Genomic DNA, 20,422 nt, shown 5'->3' on the forward strand with positions numbered 1-20,422 from the left:
TAAGAGAGCATCCAGTCATTTTGAAAAATGATTTGCATGTGTGGAGTTATTTTAAAAAATATAGTAGGTGATAAATGCTAACTGAGGGTCGAGATAGTGTCTTCTAGAAAGGAGAACTTACTTTGAGCTGAAAGATTCAGGAAAGATGTCACAGAGCCAGAGAGACTTCATGTGGCTTTAAAAGATGAGTTAGATGTAGATGGCTCCAAAGGAGAGGCCAGGGTATCCCAGCTAGAGGATGAACAAAGGTCGAAAAATGAAAAATATACTCCAGTGGTATCAAACAGACTTGCTTGTTTGGGAAAGAAGGTTTGTAAAGGAGAATCAAGAACAACAAGACAGGAAAGGAGGACTGGGGCCAGATGAAGGCAGTGATGGCATGCTTATTAAATTCACAGATGATACAAAGCTGGAAAGGATAGCTAATACACTGATGATAGAAATGGAATCTTAATTCAATAGGCTGGAAGGATGGGGTGAATGTCATAAGTTGAAATTTAATAGAGACAAAGGCAAGGGTCTATCATTAGATTTTGAAAATCAATGGAACAAGTACGAGAGGGAATAATGGCTAGGCAATTGGTATTGTGAAAATGATCTGAGGGTTTTAGTGCACTGTAAGCTCAGAGAATTATGGGACTTTGGTTGGGTGGCACCCTAGATTCCATTTAATCTAAATCATAACTGGAAAAGAAATCCCTACTACAATATATCTAATAAATAGTCATTCAGCCTTAGTTTGGTGACCTCCAAGAGGGGGGACCCATCTCATCTTGAGGCAATCTATTTCCCCTTTTGGAAGGTTCTAATTTTTAGGAAGTCTTTCCTGACATCAAACCTAAATTTCTCCCATTCCATCTCTTTTTCCTGGTTTGCCCTTTGGTGCCAAGTGAATGAATCCAATCCCTCTTCACCTCACAGTCCTTCAAATACTTGAAGACATCAGTCCCCTTGAATCTTCCTTTCTACAAGCTGAATATCCCCATTGCCTTCAACCTGCCCTCGTGGTCAAAGAGTGGGCATGGCAGCCTAATGTGAACATAAGTCGCATTAGTAGAAGTACAGCATGGGATGAAGAAAGAGGGAGGAGGGAATTATTGGTCCCATAGCATTCCGACAGAACTAATGCACTATGTTCTCTTCTGGGTGCTACATTTTAGAAACAGTATCCATTGCACGGAATGATAGAATGAGTGTTGAACTTAGAATTATAGAAAATGAATTCAAATCTTGGCCCTACTACTCAGTATGTGGCTGGACTAAATGTCTTCTAAGGTCCCTTCCAACTTCAAATCTATGATCCCATGACAAGCTGGAATGTACCCAGAAGGAGATAATAAGAATGACAAAAGGCCTAAAAGCTCTGCCCTATATGATAGGTAGGAAATGGAGATGGGTAGCCTGAAAAAGAGGAGACTTGAGGAAAATCAGATGCTTTCCTTCAAGTATATAAAAGGCTGTCATGTGGGAAATGAATCCATTTAATTCTACCTGGCCCCAAAGGACAGAACTAAGACCAAAGGGTGAAAATGGTGATTTTGACTCATTAAAAAAGGAACTAACTAAATTATTCTCTTAATCTTGCTGATTGCTCTTTATTTTTTTTTTTGGTAAAGATATTTTATTTTATCAATTACACATAATAAAAATTTTCTACACTATTTTTCTGAAGTTGTATCATTCAAATTGTCTCCCTCCCTCCTTTCCTTCCCTTTCCTGGAGCTGGTAAGTAATTTGATCTTGGTTATACATGTATTATCATGCAAAACATATTTCCATGTTCTTCATTTTTGAAAGAGAATAACCAAATAAAACCAAAACCCCCAAATTAAAACCCAAATAAAACTAAAGTATAAAATCATATGATTTGATCTGCATTCCAATTCCAACAGTTCTTTCTCTAGAAGTGGATAGCATTCTTTGTCATAAGTTCTTTAGAATTGTCCTGGATTAGGAGAACATTGTACACAGAGACTAATACACTGGTATAATCGAACGTAATGGACTTCTCCATTAGTGGCGGTGTAATGTCCCTGAACAATTTGCAGGGATCTAGGAGAAAAAACACTATTCATAAGCAGAGGACAAACTGTGGGAGTAGAAACACCGAGGAAAAGCAACTGCCTGACTACAGCGGTTGAGGGGACAGGTCAGAGGAGAGACTCTAAACGAACACTCTAATGCAAATATTAACAACATGGCAATAGGTTGGAATCAAGAGCACATGTGATACCCAGTGGAATCACGTGTCAGCTACGGGGGGTGGGGGAGAGGAAAAGAAAATGATCTTTGTCTTCAGTGAATAATGCTTGGAAATGATCAAATAAAATATAATAAAATTTAAAAAAATTGTCCTGGATTGCTGAGAGTACTGGTTGCTATCTTTAAAACACTGAATTGGAATACAAAAAAAAAAGGAAAACACAGTCCCAGCTCTTTAGATGTCCCCATTCTAATGGGGGAGATAATATGCAAATAACACTGTATATTCAAGATATAAACAGTATATATGGAAAATAATCTCAAATGGAAGGAACTGGGGTGGATGGGAAGGTTATTAGCTTGAGTTGAGTATTGAAGGAAGTCAGGGAAACCAGGAGATGGAAGTGAGAAGGAAGAATTCAAGCCAGGAGATGGAGTTTCCTGAACAAGTAGGCCAGTGTAGCTGAATCACAGAGTATTTAGGGGTGGAGCGTAGTGTAATAAGATTGAAAAGGCAGGAAATGGCAAGGTCATGAAGTCCTTTAAAAAATAAATAGAGCATGTTATACCTGGAAGTAATAGGGAGCCACTGGAGTTTATTGAGTAGAATGGTGGCAGACCTTATCCATAGGGATAAGGATAAAAAGAAAGTCAAAAGATAGTCCCTATTTTTAAGGCATTCACATAGCATACAAACACTTATAAACAACAAAATGTTTATTTTATTGGAAATATTTTTTAAGTGGAGATAATTAATAGAGGAAGGAATTAGTATTAAGGAGGATCAGGAAAGGCTTATTAAAGAAGCAACTTTAGAACTGAGTGGAAGGAAGACAGCTTTCTCAAAAAGTTTAGCCAAAGTTTAACCAAGAAGGGGAGGAGAGATATAGGATGATAGCTAGCAGAGATAAGTGAGATCAAGGAAAGTTTGTTTTTGTTTGTAGGGGGGGGGGAGATATGGGTATGTTCATAGACAATAAAGAAAAAAACCAAAAGATGATGAGAAGTTAAAGAGGAAAGAGCAGAGGGCTTAGAACTCTCCTTTGGACAATACCTATATTTAAGGGGCAGAAAGAAGAGCCTTTGAAGCAGACAGAGAAGAGACAGATGGGTTGAGAAGTAAGATAACCAGATTATTGGATTGTCATCAATATCAAGGAAGGAGAGAACTTTAAGGAGATAGTCAACAAGTTCAAATGCTGCAGAGCTTCTATGGCAGCTACTATATGAACTCTGTACTGTCACTTAATAGACACCACCATCATTTTTACTTCTTTCATTAGGAAACATTTATTCAATGGAGAGCTAGACATGAAATTAGAAAGATGTAGTATCAGACTCTTATACGTCTAAGCTGTATAGCCATGGGCTATACAGTTAATCACTTTGTGCCTCAGTTTCTTCATTTGTAAAATTTGTAAAAATGAGTACCTACCTCAGAATTTTTTTGTATCTTTGAGAATTGTTTTTAACTCAATGAGATAAAATACATAAATAGTTATATGACTTTGAAGTGTAATGTAAATATCAGGTCCTATTTGTACTTTTTTATTATAATTATCTTATGGAATAATAGAAAACTACTAATAATGGGTAGAATGGATAGAGTTTGGTCTTAATGTCAGGAAAATGGGTTCAAATCCCATTTCTGATATGAGCTGTATGACCATGGACAAATGACTTGACCTCTTTGGGCCTCAGATAACTTCCTTCAAGATGATGTACAAAGTAGCAGACCTAGCTGGGAACTTCATGGATTCATTTCTACACCAGGAGTTATTTCTGTAGTAAAATCATAGATGCTTCCAGTATTCTTTTGCATATTTAAGTATATAGAAAACATTTTGATGGGTTATAGGCATTGGCCCCACTCTCATGAAATCTACTTCTAATATGATTGAAGAAAGGTGTTGGGTTAGAAATTAGACCAATTCAGCAGTGACTTTTGAGAGCGCTAGAGGGAGAAAGCCAGACTATACAGATTTTTTTAAAGTGTTAAAGCCCCCAAGGAGTATGGGCCTGGAACCTTAGAAAGCCCTAGAAGGGACCTTAGAAAATATAAAAGTTCAACACCTCATTGGACAAATGAGTAAACTGAGACCCAGAGAGGTCCAGTGACTTGAAGGTCTCAAAGGAAGGAACTAGAATTCAGATCTTCTGATACCTAGCCTCGGACACTTTCCACTTGCCAGAAGTCAGTTCATATGTGACCTTGGCCCTGAGTCCACTTCACTCACAAACTTTTCCCCTTGCCATTTCCAGACAGCTGTAGGAGCTGGAGCCAAAAACAACAGTAACTGGTCCACAGCTTGGAGGGGCTTGTCCTGGAGGTGAGGCTCCTCTTGATTCTTCTTTTGATGAGCCTTTGCTATGTTTCATCTGGAGCAGAAGGAAATTCCCTCTCTTGAAGGCAGGTTTTGTATGCCTAACAGATAGCATGATCTAGTAGAAATCTCTGGATTTGGTGTCAGGAGACCTGGGTTCCAATCTTAGCTCTGATATTTGCTTTCTGTGGAATCCTGGACAAGTAACTTAACTTTCAACCTCAGTTTCCCCAACTATAATATGAAAATGTTAAATTATCATTTACTAAAATGGAGATAATAACTGTACTGATTCCCTTATATGGTTGTTTTGAGGAAAGTGCTGTGTAAACACTGAAGCCCAATATGAATATGAGTGCCAAAAATTTTATATGAATTTTCCAGATCCCACGATGCATGTCCTGAGTCCCCATGATATGGAAGGGATACCTGTATAACAGTAGCTTCTGTATAGCAGCTCACCTTCACTCTTGTCTTCCCTTAATCCACTTTTCCAGGACCCTCAAAATAATATTTCCTATGCAAGATCTGATCAAGTCATTCTTCAGTTCCAGAATCTTTAATAGCTCCCTATTGCTATGCAAATAAAGTTCTTATTCCTTTCTTTGGCATTTCAGACCTTCTATTTGGTGCCTTCTCTGACTCATGTCATATAACTCCTGTTTCTGCACTTTTGTTGTTGTTCAGTTGTTTCAGTCTTGTCTAATTCCATGTGACTCCATTAAGGGTTTTCTTGGAAAGGATCCTAAAGGAGTTTATCATTTTCTTCTCCAGCTCATTTTACAGATGAGGAATCCAAGGCAAACAGGGTGAAGTGACTTGTCATGAGTCATACAGCTAGCTAGTAAGTGTCTGAGACCAGCCTTGAACTCAGGAAGATTCATCTTCCTGACTCCAGTCCCAGTGCTTCTCTCTACACTATGCCACTTAGCTGCCCAAACTAGGTGTCTCTTTCTTTAAATCCCTTCAACGTGCCCTGTAGTCTTCCATTTCCACACCCTCACCCAGTGTGATCCCTATGCCTAGGATGTTTTCCCTTCCCACCTACTGCACTCCTGCTAATTTTTTAATCTTATTTTTGTTAATCTTTTGTTTTCATGTTACTTTCATCTCTTCTACCCAGAAAACCATTTCTTGTCACAAAGAATATGCATAGCTCCCTAACTCAACAGGGAAGGGGGAATCCCTACTTCCTTCTTAAACATTGAACCTGTGATTTGTTCCATGTAGGGAGTTTTGTTGAACCAGCAAAGATTAGCCTTTCTAGTCTGCAACTTTTAGACTGAAAAAAAAAAGTGTCCAGGGCACTAAGAGGATAATTGACTTGGCTAAAGTCATACAACCAATACATGTCGAAGATAGGATTAGAACCCAAGTTTCCTGACTCTGAAGCCAATCCTCTCTTCGCTACCACTTTCTACCCTTTCCTATTGTTCTCTCCAGGCTCTTAAAAGTTCCATTCAATTACAACCTCTTCCTATGAAGACTTCTTTTGATTCTGTCCTTCCCCATGAAAGTCCTTCTCCCTGAGCACTCCCATAACGCCTTCTATTGTAAATGAAATATTTTATCTCCAATACTGTGTATCTTAGCCACTAGCTTGCATATTTTATTTAACCCCCACAGTAAGTTCCCAGAGGACAGGGATTGTGTCTTATCTAAATCTGAATCTGCTCCAGCGCAAATGTCCAAAGAAGGTGCTTTAAAAATATTGGCCATTTTGTCTTTTTTGGAGAAATCTTACTGATTTCCACTTGAATGATTCTCCTTTTTTTCTTCCTAGTATTGGAGGAGATGGAACCTTAGAAACGCATACCACTTTGCCAAGTAAGTAACAAGGAACACTTCTCTACCTCCATCCAGAATTAGAGTTTTCCTCCTGCAAGTTTGGGACAAAAGGGAAAGGAGATGATGAGACACTAGTTATCTAAGTGGATTGAAAACCAGGCCTAGATATGAGTCCAAAATTGGGTTCAAATATGACCTCAGACACTTCCAAACTATGTGACCCTGAGCAAGTCACTTAACCTTCATTGCCTAGCCATTACCATTCATCTGTCATACCTCAAAACCTATTAACTCAAATCCATCGGATATCCTAATGCCTCTCTTGCTCATACTGTCTCTTCTCTCTTGGAAAGATATTTTGAAGAAATTTAACCCCCATCTCCATGGATTTTCTACTGGCACCCAGGAAGAGGCAGCTGGACTAAATGTAGCAGTGGAAGGGGCCATAGCACAGTAAGTAAACTTAATGAAATGAATTCAGGATTCAGAGTGAGAGGACCTGAGTTCAAATTCTGACTCTGGCATTTCATTCAACTCCCCTGTACCTTAGCTTCTCCTCCTCCTTAAGATGAGACAATCAGACTAGATGATCTCTATGGTCTCTTATAGCTTTAAATCTAAGACCTTCTGAGTTAGTAAAAAGGATGAGAATGGAAAAGGGGGGAAAGAGGGATAGGGTTAAGTGGAAGAGCATATTGTGCTAGATGAATGAAATAAATTGAATAATTATTAATAAACTGATGAAAGAGTTGGAAGGGATCTTATAAATCTCCTCTGTTAACCCTCTTCTTTTACAGGCGAAGAAACTAAGGCCCAAGGGATAAAGGGGCCTAGGATACAGAAAATTAAAGACAGAATCAAAATCTGAGTCTGCATTCTTGGTTCCCACTCTTATACAGTCAATTAACATGTGAGCAAATCCATAGCTCAATGGCCAGTTAATTGACATTCATAAATCAGACCCAAGTTCCAGCTGTCCCTGAGGTCAAACATGTGTAATTTATAATAACAATTCTAAGACAATTTATGTTCACAATCATCTCATTTGATCTTCAAAATAACCCCATTAGCAAGGCTTGTGTTCATAATACCATTATACAGATGAGGAAACTGAGGTTCAGAAAGGTCATAAATGACTTCTAAGGTATTCAAGAGAAACTAAACATGTACTAGTTAGAAAAAATAGAAAGAGGGAAAGTGTTTGGATTAGATGGTCTCTCAGATCCCTTCTGAGGCTCCAAATCTGATTTTAGAATAACAGAACCTGAGGGTTAGAAGAGACCTGGGCAGCCATCTATTCTAACCCCTCTCCAAAGTATCTTTCAAATGGTTCTTTAGCCCTTCCTTAAAAACCTCCTGGGAGAGACAGCCTGCCATTTGCTGAGGTGGCTCATTTCACTTTTGAATAGCTCTAATTGTTAGAAGTTTTCCCATCAAGCTCTCTGCCCCCTTTGTATCTTCATTTATTCCCCCATTTTTAAACCATTTTTTAAGCACAAACTAGGTTCCTTAAAAATAAAAATAGTAAATGCCTATTCTACTGGGAGAAATAACGATAGATAGATAGATAGATAGATAGATAGATAGATAGATAGATAGATAGATAGATGGATAGATAGATAGACAGAAAATCCACATGAATGAATGAAAAGGCATTTGTGTAATACTATGGAGTAAAACACTATATTAAAGACTGGAGATGTGAATTAAAAAAAAATTAGATGAGCCCTGCCCTCAAGGTGTTTACATTCTAATAGAGGGCAACAAATATAGAAAAATGGTAAAGGGGAGGAGTGGAGGAGTGGTTCAGTTTGGAAAGTTACTGAAATGGACAGGGGAAAAGATTGACACACACTACTATAACAGCAGTAGTAATGACTCAATCAAGGATAGCACTGATCAGGGCATGGCCTTTTATGTGAAGAGTGGGAGACTGGATGGTGGTTGATGTGAGAGGGTGAAGCATGGCTAGAGCTGGCTTCCATACTTTAGGCATGAGAAACACTTGGCAGTTAAGGTATCATGGGCCCTAGGATAAGTGTTCCAGAGCTAAAAGCACCAAGCCCCCCAGGGCATGGTCTCTCCTTCAGTGAGTAGAGCAGGAGCCAGAGTAGAAAGAAAAAGTCACTTGGGAGAAGAGCACTAGCACCTAGGGGTCAGAATAAATAAGTTTAAATGCCAAGTAAGAGTTGGCATTTAAGCTGAGCCTGAAAGGAATCACAAATTCTCAGAAGTAAGAGGAATACCACAAGGGTGGAAGACAGAGGATGCGAAGTCAGGAGGATAGAAGGTAAAAAGGCAATCTATGAGGAATGAAGGGATAAATAAATTATTTAAAAGGCATTTATTATGTCACAGAAACCATTACACCTTAGAGATTAAAAAATAAAGGTGAAATAAGCCTTACCTTCAAGGAGCTTACACTCTAATTGGGAGAGATAGCACAGATTGAGGAGGGGAAACCTTTTTGGCAAGGAAGTTTCAGGGATGAGTTGAACAATGTCTACGAATTGACCTGACCTTTCCAGAAGCAAGGTAGTGTTGATTTGATTAAAATTTTCAATGTTAATCTTGGTGTCTGGGAGGGGAGGAAAAAGGCATGGTTCTAGGGAATGGGTTTGGAGGTAAATTACTTAAACCCCACTAGGCATGGTCTCAGGAGATTGAGTTTGGAGGTTAGAGCAGTAAGCAACATGGAACAGGAAATAGACCAGTTCATAGGGAATGTAGAATGGATCTTCTGCTCATCATCTTTGTTGTACCCTCTTCTTTTATGCCCAAGGTTACTGTGACTAGGAAATGCTTAAATTGGCATCTATCATATATTACCTCTAAATGAACTAATGAGCAGCAATATTACTCAATACTACCAGATCTTTTTTAATACCTTTTTTATTGATGCCTTTTGTTCTTAACTCACCTATATTTCCAAAATGGATCTCTCCCTTTCCCCTTTCCATCAAACCATTCTTTGTGAAAAAGATGATAAAAGAGAGCGTTTTAAGAGAAAAGTAATCTAGCAAGACCAACCAATACCTTGTTCAGTCTTTCTTCAGTTGTGTTCAGTCTTTCTTCAGGTGTGTCCAGCTCTTGGTGACCCCATTTGGGTCTTTTCTTGGCAAAGATACTGGAGTGGTTTCTCATGTCCTTCTCCAGCTCATTTAGCAGATGAGAAAACTGAGGCAGAGTTAAGTGACTTGCCCAGGATTGCACAACTTCTAAGTGTCTGAGGCCAGATTTGAACTCAGAAGACAAATCTTCCTGACTCCAAGTCCAGTGCTCTGTCCACTGTGCCACTTACCTACCCGACCATTACATTAAAAGTGGATAAAGGGGGCAACTGGGTGGCTCAGTGTATTGAGAACTAGACCTAGAGACAGGAGGTTCTCCGTTCAAATCTAGCCTCAGACAATTCCTAGCTGTGTGATCCTGGGCAAGTCACTTAATCCCCATTACCTAGCCCTTACTGCTCTTCTGCCTTAGAACTAAAACACAGTATTGATTCTCAGACAGAAGGTAAGGGTATTAAAAAAGTGAATAAAAGTATATGTGATATTCTATACTCATAGTCCCCCTAACTTAGCCAAGAAGCAAGGTAGATGCATTTCTTCAACCTTTCTCTGGTACCAAGCTTGGTCATTGTCCTTATGGAGCATTCAATTTTATTCCTTTATCCTCTCTGTTTGCATTGTGCAATTGTATCTTCAGCAAAGTTTTCCTCCTTTTTGCAATGTCTCTCTGTCCCTCGTTGCTTTCATCCACACTTGCCAGTAAGGGGTTAATTGTTTCAGCCTCTCAGAGATCATGAGCAGTTGCGTGCTTGCTTTTAACCTTCCTTTCTGCCATCAACAACTGTACTGATTAATTACAATTAAAAAGCTTGATAGAATACAATGATTTTTTTTTCTTTAGCCATGCTGATTCTTTGCTTTTTAGAAGACTGAATGTATATCATCTGGGGGAACCTAACTGGCTTGACTCACTCCCCTTTTCTAATCAGTGTTCTTTTCAGGCTGTACCACGCTCTGAGCCTCAGAATCAGAGGGGAAAATATCAATTCTTCAAAATCAGTGTAAAAGCTTTCTTGCCACAAAATAAGTTGAGTCTCAGAGGCATTTTGTCGATGCTATGTTGTTGCTATTATTGCTTGTTATTAATATAATTATAAAGCCTAACCTCCATCATCCAGGAGGCTGATCCTTCATTGTGTTGATTGTTCAAGTCTTCTGTTTCTGTTCCTTCTCATTCTTGTTCCCACCTTTTCCTATCTTAGTCCTCACAGGGTCACAAGATTTAAGATTGTAAGAAACCTTGGAGATATTCCAGCTCCACCCACCCCATCCCCCATTTTACAAATCAGGAGACTGAAGCCCAGGAAGGTCAGTCAATAAACATTTGTTAAGTAAGTAAGGCATTGTGCCAAGCACTGGGTATACAAAGAAAGGGAAAAGATGGTCCCTGCTCTAAAGATACTCCTAGTCCAATGGGGAAGACAACTTTTAAAGAACTATGTACACACCATATACAGGCTAAACTGGACTTATTCAATAGAGGGAAGATGCTAGAATTAAGGCGGATTAGAAAAGACTTCCTATAGAAGGTGGAATTTTAGCTGGGACTTGAAGAAAACCAGAAGGTAAAGTGAATTCCTCAATATCACATAAACAGTAAGGAGCAGAGTTAGGATTTGAATCCAGATTTCCTGCTTCCTAGTTTATTACTCTTTTGCTGTTGTTGTTGTTGTTCAATTGTTTCAATCATGTCCAGCTGTCTGTGACCCTATTGGGGGTTTTCTTGGGAAAGATACTGGAGTGGTTTGCCATTTCCTTCTCCAGCTCATTTTACAAATGAGGCAAACAAAATTAAGTGATTTTCCCAGGTTCAACATAGCTAGTAAAGATTTGAACTCATAGCCTCCTGACTTCAGGGTCAGTGCTCTACCCACTGTGCCACCTAACTGCCCTTGCTCTTTTACCTATAATAAATACAAAAAGAATACACAGGCACAGTCTGTATCACTCTTGTAAAGAATATCCATTCTTCACTTTCCTCCATCCCTTTGGTGGTGACTAGGACAGTTAGAGAGAATATAATATTCTCACACCACAGGCCAGAGGGAAGCAGAGATGTTAGAGCTGGAAGGGATTCAAACATCTGCCTTTTTAGGCAGGGAAGATGTGGTCCTCACTTTACCAGTGAGGTAGCCGAAGACCAGAGAGGTTGTGACTTAACCTGAGGTCACACAGCTAGTTTACAGAACACTGGGTGTCTATAATCGCCTGTCTCTAGCCTTTTGAGTCCAGTGCCCAGAACCATTACACCTTCAGGCCTCTCTTAGGCAACCCTTGTTTCTGAACCTCATCTGAACTCCTCTTGTTTCTTTTCCCAAATAGGGACATGCCAAGCCAAGCCCGTATCCTAGTGGACAGAATGAAAAATAGTTCGGTGAGTACTTGTCTTTGGGGCCACCATTAGGAGGGTACAAAGATGACCTGGGTTAGGGAAGGGCATGGGATGCTCCCCCATCTCTCCGAGATTAGCAAGAGGACAACACAAGTAAGGAGCAAGAAAAAGCAAGACCTTCCTTCTGCAGAATTTGATAGATTTTGCTTCCCTTCCCCATGAATCAAATCTACTGTTTCCTCTCCAAATGCACCTTTGGAGGAAGAGGGAATACAGCGATGAGATTGATAAGAGGCCCCTGGACTTGAGCTGTTTCCTACCTTAGCCATGACTTAGCTTCACTCAGACCTGTTATGTAAGGGCTGGGTTCTAAAAATAGAATGTTCATTCCAGTCTTCCTCTTTCTCCCTCCTTCAGCTTCTCAGACCTGTCCCCTGAAACCTCACAGGCACATTTTTTCTCCGTGACTTATTCTTTGGAATTTAGCCTCTGTCAATACCAGCAAAGCTCCTGTTATGGTGGCGGCTTAAAGGGGAACAAGCTTCCCAGCCTTGCTGTAGGACCTCAATGAGTCCTCTCCAATGCCAGGACCCAGGAGGTTTCTTCCTTCCTCCAATTCCTCTTGTATAAGCACCATTTCCTTTCCTCTCTCTTCTTCCAGAGACATCTTAGAGGGTTTGCTCCTCATTTCTTCTTTTTTTTTCAGCTGCCCTTCTTATACCTTAAGTCATCTCTGTTTAACTCTTCTAAGCTCTGGAAAAAGTCTCTGAGCCCAGCAACTCTCCTGTTCTTCTACTATTTGTAGCTTTCTTTTTTTTTAAAACCCTTAACTTCCGTCTTGGAGTCAATACTGTGTATTGGTTCCAAGGCAGAAGAGTGGTAAGAGCTAGGCAATGGGGGTTAAGTGACTTGCCCAGGGTCACACAGCTGGGAAGTGTCTGAGGTCAGATTTGAACCTAGGACCTCCCATCTCTAGGCCTGGCTCTCAATCCACTGAGCCACCCAGCTGCCCCCTATTTGTAGCTTTCTTAAGGGAATTTCTACATGAAATCTGTTCCCCACTGTCCTTATATATGTACATATGCCACAGCACTCAGCTTGTGTGGTCAGTCTCAGAGGATCACGGTGGGGCAATAAATTCTGGGTTTCCCCTCCTCGTTCACTTGAGGATCTGTCCAAAGAAGGGCCAGTCCTTCCCTGGGTCTTACTCTAAAATGAAAAGTGGAAGGGAACTTGCTAGGGCTTGCCTCCCAGAGGTCACCATTGTGGGCCCCCTCCTGTCCCTGAGTTCTAAACCTCTGGGTCTTCCTTCTCCTCAGGAAATCAATCTGGATCAAGACTGGAAGCTGATCACAATCTTTGTTGGAAGTAATGACCTCTGTCAGTACTGTGAAAATCCGGTAGGCACTTACTCCAACCGGGGACCAAGGAGTCCTTGTTCTCTAATCCTCCCAACTCCCCTCCCTTCCAGGACTATAAGTTCACTAATCATTCCCAGACAAACAAATGCTCCATTTGGAAACAAGTAATCCAGTTCTTAGTCTCCTGAATTCCCTCAATTCCCACAGTCCTCTGTTTCCCACTTTAGGACCCATGAGCAGTGTTGCCCTAGAAAGGTCTCTTTATCATTTGAATTTGGAGAAAATTAAAGAGTCACTTTCCCTCATCCTGATGCAGAGTGAACCCTGGAATCAGTGCTAGAACTTCCATGGTCACCGCGGACAGATACTCTTTAAAAAGGGAGTGAGTGCCCTAAGCCGCCCTGCCCACCTGATATTGTACCATCCTAGGTTTCCCATCCCTGTGCCAAACCAGCCACCCAGAACCAGTCAAGGCTCTTTGGTACTATCAGGAATTGGGGCTGCCCAGCAGGCCTCATGCCACCCAAGCAAGCTAACTCCTGTTAATTGCTGGGGGCATAAAGAAAACCCTTTGAGGCTAGGAGCTGGGAGTAGAAACACTGGGATGGGTCAAGCCTGGTCCTTCCCTCTGCCTAGTTGTGAAATGATAAAAGATTATGTAAATAACAAGACAAATATATTAGCATTTTTGTGGGAGCCAAGTAAGGTTGTATACTCATTTAAATGTGCTTTGGTTTAAAAAATAGGTTTGTGATTTTGAGTGTGAGCTTCTCTTTCCCTTCTCTCTTCTCCCCACTGAAACCTTGCCATCTGCTTTAGAGTTTCCTTTTTCTTATTTCTCTGAAGACCTTTGGGAGCCAGCAAGAATTAGGGGCACCCTTGGCCTCCTTCCTCTGCTCTCACCCCTGTACTCCCCTCAAGGCTCATTATCTCCCCAAGCACACTCCCATGAACACTCTGAGCTCTCTCTCACACGCAGTGACATAAAGTTACAAAATACACAAATAGAAAAAAATATTCACCACACACACTCCTCAAAATATTAAAAATGAAACTAGGGTTTTATTTTCTCATTTAAAATACAACATTCAAGTTGGATATCATACCAGATTGTATAAATGTCATTGAGTGTCAGTGTGCGCCCTGTCCTGAAGCTCTGAGGCTCTGCAGCCCAGCTGTCTGCTACCACTCAAACTCCCTTTAAGAGTCTTAGCATTAACCCTGCTATGGGGAAGATATAGTCCTACTACTCACCACAATAGCTCCTGAGCCCCCATCAGTATACTTCTCACTTACTCCAAATCAGGTACCATGGCACCATTAATTCTTTTTTTTTTTACCATTAATTCTTAAATGTAAAATATCTACTAAATAGCAGGCAGAGGAAGGGATAATTATGGCATTTACTCATCAGAAGGCAAAAGTAGCCATAACTAAACATCATAGTTGCTCAAAAATCAGGATTAATCAAAACATCACAGTCTTACAAATATGGTACTGATATCTAAGCCAGGAAGACCAAAAACAGAGAAAAAAAATGATGGACCAATCTTGTTGATAAACATAGATGCAAAAATCTTAAATGAAATACTAGCAAAGAGACTATAGTAAATCATCACAAGGATTATTCACTATGACAAGGTGGGATTTATATCAGGAATTCAAGGCTGATTTAATATTAGGGAAACCATCCACATAATTGACCATGTCAATAATCAAACTAACAGAAATCACATGATTATCTCAATAGATGCAGAAAAAGTCTCTGACAAAATACAACACTCATTCCTATTGAAAACACTAGAAAGCATAGGACTAAAAGGGTCTTTCCTTGAAATAAGAAGTAGTATTTATTTAAGACCATCAGAAGGGCCATCTGCAATGGGGATAAGTTAGAAGCCTTCCCAATAAGATCCAGAGTGAAGCAAGGAAAAGACCACAGTCTACCCATAAACCTGCATCATACTTTTCCACCAATATGTGTGTTGCCTACAGGGAAGAATAACAGACCAAAACAAGAAGGCAAGAGTGAGAAAACCTATGGCCCTGGGGCTTCTCACAACTCTGACCTGCAGGCCTTGATGTACTTGTTCCTTCAGAAACAATCTATACTAAACAAAGAAGATTCTTTACTAAATGTTTTCCTTTTGGTGCTTATTACTTTCCTGTTGAGCAAAGGCATTTTTTTTTGTACTCTTGAGCTGATGAAGCAGTAACAAGCTCTCTTTACTCACAGACACCCTTCACAGGGCACAGAGAAAGTGTTATGCTATAGTATCAGCAAATAATTTCTTTCAGCTAAAGAACTTCCAGGCTCCCCAGATCCACAAGAAGCAGGGGATGCTACTTGATCTATTAAATTCCAAGCCTCTTCCTACAGCACAGCATAGCTCACAGCAAAATAGAGACAAAGCCTATGTTCTCCTCTCTATTTCTTCCTTTCAAACTTTAGAAGTCAGGAGATGGCACCCCTGAAGAAGTCTCCCCAGTTATAGTCTATGGATGACATGAGAGAGAGAGAGAGCAATAAACCCCAGGAGTTCTTTACATAGGAGCAGGATTCAACTCTGCTCCAATGAGCTTCCAGCAATTCCTCCAGCCTATGTCTGGTCAATCAACAAAGCTATGCCTCTCTTCTAATAATGACATCCCCACCAAAGCAGCTGAAGAGTCAACTGTTCCTAATAGAAGCCTTCTATGCTCTTGGCTCATCCTGACTCCTAACTAGCTCAGCTTACTCGATTGCTTGTTCTTCTACTCATTTCTTCCTGTACCTTCTCTTGCATCTTAACATCTAATGCTTCAAATCAGAGATTCCTGGGGGTCAGAGACCCATCTTTACCTTATCAAGTAAAATTCATAAGTGTTTCTCTCAGGTATGAACCCCACAATCCCTGTAAGATCTTCCCATAGTTCTTTGACAGTTATTTGATTTATAATTTTGTTTGTTTTAACTTTTAATACTCTAAATAAAAACAGCGACCTGAAAGCACATAGTCTCTACCCTTCCTCCAAAGATGTCCTCTCCATAGATTCATCTTTTTTTTAACATTATTTTATTTGGTCATTTTCATACATTATTCATTGAAAAAATAGATCATTTTCTTTTCCTTCCCCCCCCCACCACCACCCTTTCCCTAGCCAACTCACGATTCCACTGGGTATCACATGTGTCCTTGCTCTGAACCCATTTCCTTTTGGTATTTGCATTACGGTGATCATTTGGCATCTCTCCTCAATCATATCCCCTCCACCCCTGTAGTCAAACAGTTGCATTTCCTCAGTGTTTTTACTCCCACAGTTTGTCCTCTGCTTGAGGATAGTTTTTTTCCTCATAGATCCCTGCAGATTGTTCAGGGACATTGTAAAGTCATTAATGGAGAAGTTCATTACATTCGATTGAACCACAGTGTGTCAGTCTCTGTGTACAATGTTCTCCTGGTTCTGCTCCTTTCACTCTGCATCACTTCCTGGAGGTTGTTCAAGTCTCCATGGAATTCCTCCACTTTATTATTCCTTTTAGTGCAATAGTATTCCATCACCAACACATACCAAAGTTTGTTTAGCCATTCCCCAATTGAAGGGCATCCCCTCATTTTCCATTTTTTTTTGCCACCACAAAGAGCTCAGCTATGAATATTCTTGTACAAGTCTTTTTCCTTATTATCTCTGTGGGGTACAAACCCAGCAGTGCTATGGCTGGATCAAAGGGCAGACAGTCTTTTAGTACCCTTTGGGCATAGTTTCAAATTGCCTTCCAGAATCCAGATCCAGTTGGATCAATTCACAACTCCACCAGCAATGAATTAGTGTTCCCACTTTGCCACATCCCCTCCAGCATTCATTACTTTTCTTTGCTGTCATGTTGGCCAATCTGCTAGGTGTGAGGTGATACCTCAGAGTTGTTTTGAGTTGTATCTCTCTGATTATAAGAGATTTAGAACACTTTTTCATGTGCTTATTAATAGTTTTTATTTCTTAATTGAAAACTGCCTATTCATGTCCCTTGCCCATTTTTCAATTGGAGAATGGCTTGATTTTTTGTACAACTGGTTTAACTCTTTATAAATCTGAGTAATTAGACCTTTGTCAGAGGTTTTTGCTATGAAGATTGTTTCCCAATTTGTTGCCTCCCTTCTAATTTTAGTTACATTGGTTTTGTTTGAACATAAAATTTTAAATTTGATGTAGTCAAAATTATTTTATATTTTGTGACTCTTTCTAAGTCTTGCTTGGTTTTAAAATCTTTCCCTTCCCAAAGGTCTGACAGTATACTATTCTGTGTTCACCTAATTTACTTATAGTTTCCTTCTTTATGTTCAGGTCATTCACCCATTCTGAGTTTATCTTGGTGTAGGGTGTGAGGTGTTGGTCCAGACCTAATCTCTCCCACACTGTCTTCCAATTTTCCCAGCAGTTTTTTAATAAATAGTGGATTTTTGTCCCAAAAGCTGGGGTTTTGGGGTTTGTCATAGACTGTCTTGCTGAGGTCATTTACACCAAGTTTATTCCACTGATCCTCCTTTCTGTCTCTTAACCAGTACCAAATTGTTTTGATGACCGCTGCTTTATAATATAGTTTGAGATCTGGGACTGCAAGGCCACCTTCCTTTGTATTTTTTTTCATTATTTCCCTGGATATCCTTGATCCTTTGTTCTTCCAAATGAACTTTGTTATGGTTTTCTCTAATTCAGTAAAAAAGTTTTTTGAAAGTTCAATGGGTATGGCACTAAATAGATAGATAAGTTTGGGTAGGATGGTCATTTTTATTATCTTAGCTCATCCTACCCATGAGCAATCAATGTTTTTCCAATTGTTTAGATCTAGTTTTAATTGTGTGGAGAGTGTTTTGTAGTTGTGTTCATATAGTTCCTGTGTTTGTCTTGGGAGGTAGATTCCTAGGTATTTTATTTTGTCTTGGGTGACTTTAACTGGAATTTCTCTTTCTAATTCTTGCTGCTGAACTGTGTTGGAGATATATAGAAATGCTGATGACTTATGCGGGTTTATTTTGTATCCTGCAACTTTGCTAAAGTTGTTGATTATTTCGACTAGCTTTTTGGTTGATTCTCTAGGATTCCTTAAGTAAATCATCATATCATCCGCAAAGAGTGACAGCTTGGTCTCCTCATTGCCAATTTTAATACCTTCAATTTCTTTTTCTTCTCTAATTGCTACTGCTAGTGTTTCTAGTACAATATTAAATAGTAAAGGTGATAATGGGCATCCTTGTTTCACTCCTGATCTTATTGGGAAGGCTTCGAGTTTATCCCCATTGCAGATCATGTTTGCTGATGGTTTTAGATATATACTGTTTATTATTTTTAGGAAAGGCCCTTCTATTCCTATACTTTCTAGTGTTTTCAATCGGAATGGGTGTTGTATTTTGTCAAAGGCTTTACCATAGACTCATCTTAAAGAGAGTTCACCAGTTGGTTCCTAGAACAGTCTGTCTCTCCTTAATATTTTATCTGAGAGATTGTGCTTCTTCACAAGTGGATTTTAATAATTTTCCCTATATTTCATATAAGTTCCTTTATTGTCTCTTTTAGCAACAAAATTGTTTATACCCAAAAGAGCAGTATCTTACACACAGATAGTGTATATAAATTGCATAGATAATATAATATATATGTAGTATATATAATAGTACCTATAATAAATTGGGGCAGCTAGGTGGTATAGTAGATAGAGTGCTAGGACTGGAGTCAGGAAGACCTGAGTTCAAATATGGCCCCATCCACTAGCTATGTGATCCTAGACAAGCCACTTAATCCTGTTTTCCTCAGTTTCCTTATATGTAAAATAAACTGGAGAAGGAAATGGCAAAGCATTTCCAGGATCTCTGCCAGGAAAAACCCAAATGGCTGTTGTGAAGAGTTGGACACAACTAAAATAACTGAACAATAAATAAACACATAAATAATAAAATGAACACAAATATAATAAATAAACACAATTTTATAAAAAATAAACACAAAATAATTTGGGGAGAGAGAGCACTAATGATTAGGGGAAAGGCTTATATGGGAGGTAGCATTTGAACAGAATCTTAGAAGGATTGAGAGATTCAAAGTGGGAGACCTGAAAAGGAAGGGTATTCTAGGCATGGAGGACAGCCTATAAAAATGCACAGAAAAGAAAGATGGTGTGTTGTATACAGAAAATAAAAAGCAGATCAATAGGAAAGTATATCTACTTCATGTCTCCCTCATTCCAATGTTCAGAGAGAGCCCCTATCTTCTAATGCTTCTGCCAAGAGAACCAGCCTATCAGAGTCAGGCTGGTATGGTGGATAGAGAACTGACTTCTGACTCAGGAAAATTTGAATTCAGATCCTGCTTCTGACACACTGGCCACTGACCATGGGCAACTGATCCAGGCAACTCTAGGACTATAGAGGAAAACAAATATTGATCTGTATTGGCAGAGGGAATTTCTTTATGGGAAATTCTACACAATTAAAATCACAGGTATAGATTTTAAATAGATTTTAAAACTGTACTCTACATGAGACTCATTCTGAATGTAAAAGGCTTTTTCAGAAGGAGATCAGGAAACCTACCTACCCTGAATAACATTGCTTCTATGGGAAAATGCGTCTAAAGTTCCTAACAATTGACTTACAAATAACAGCAGCTTGTAAACATCTGGAGGACCCCCACCCCCATTTTGTTTTTGCTTTCGGAAAGAAGGGGAAAGGAGTTGTCTGGCTATCCAGTACCTAGCCCTGTGCCTCATACAGGGTGGGTGCTAACTGAATGTTTATGGAATTTAATTCTAAGATATGGGTCACATGACCCATTGGCAAGTTTGGGGCTGCCTGCCTGTATTTATCTAAGTGGAAAGAGGGCAAGGAAGGAAGAAAGGGCAGGGGCGAGAGTCACTGAAGAAGTACAGTTTGAAAGGAGTAATTAGCATGTAGCTGGGTCACCAAGAGGAGTCACTTTATTAATCTTCATAATACTAAGATCCTTGATGTTTGTATATGGCTTTTTTCATTTTTCAAAGCCATTTCACATTTACAAATTCAGCTCAATTAATCATCTAGTAGGAACAAAGTGTTCTACACATTCTATCATTCCTACACAGCCAAGATGATTGGAATTCAGTCAGACTTTACAAATCCTTGGGGATTCTTGGAAAGTTTAGCTTAGACAAAATAACGAGTGAGGTCCCTTCCAATTGGGAGATTCTGAAATTCTAATGAGTCTGGTCACTCTTCATAGCACCTGGAAATTATATGTTTCTTACCAGTAGAATGTTAGCTCCTGGAGGGCAGAGAATATTTCTTATCAATCAGAATCATTTAGGGGTAGCAATCCTCTCTAGAGCCATCCCTC

General features: G+C 39.6%; 1 protein-coding gene across 2 annotated transcripts in view; it reads left to right on the forward strand.

Annotated features, from left to right (window-relative positions):
* Positions 1 to 20,422, forward strand: part of PLB1 (phospholipase B1) — a 241,736-nt gene that overhangs the window by 187,772 nt on the left and 33,542 nt on the right. For both annotated transcript variants that reach the window (XM_056818431.1, NM_001077185.1), the window contains 5 exon segments: positions 4,465 to 4,532; positions 6,310 to 6,353; positions 6,668 to 6,767; positions 11,708 to 11,759; positions 13,037 to 13,117. In XM_056818431.1, the coding sequence (XP_056674409.1) occupies positions 4,465 to 4,532; positions 6,310 to 6,353; positions 6,668 to 6,767; positions 11,708 to 11,759; positions 13,037 to 13,117 (345 nt within the window).

Source organism: Monodelphis domestica, chromosome 1, assembly GCF_027887165.1.
Source record: "Monodelphis domestica isolate mMonDom1 chromosome 1, mMonDom1.pri, whole genome shotgun sequence".
In the NCBI taxonomy this organism is placed as follows: Eukaryota; Metazoa; Chordata; class Mammalia; order Didelphimorphia; family Didelphidae; genus Monodelphis; species Monodelphis domestica.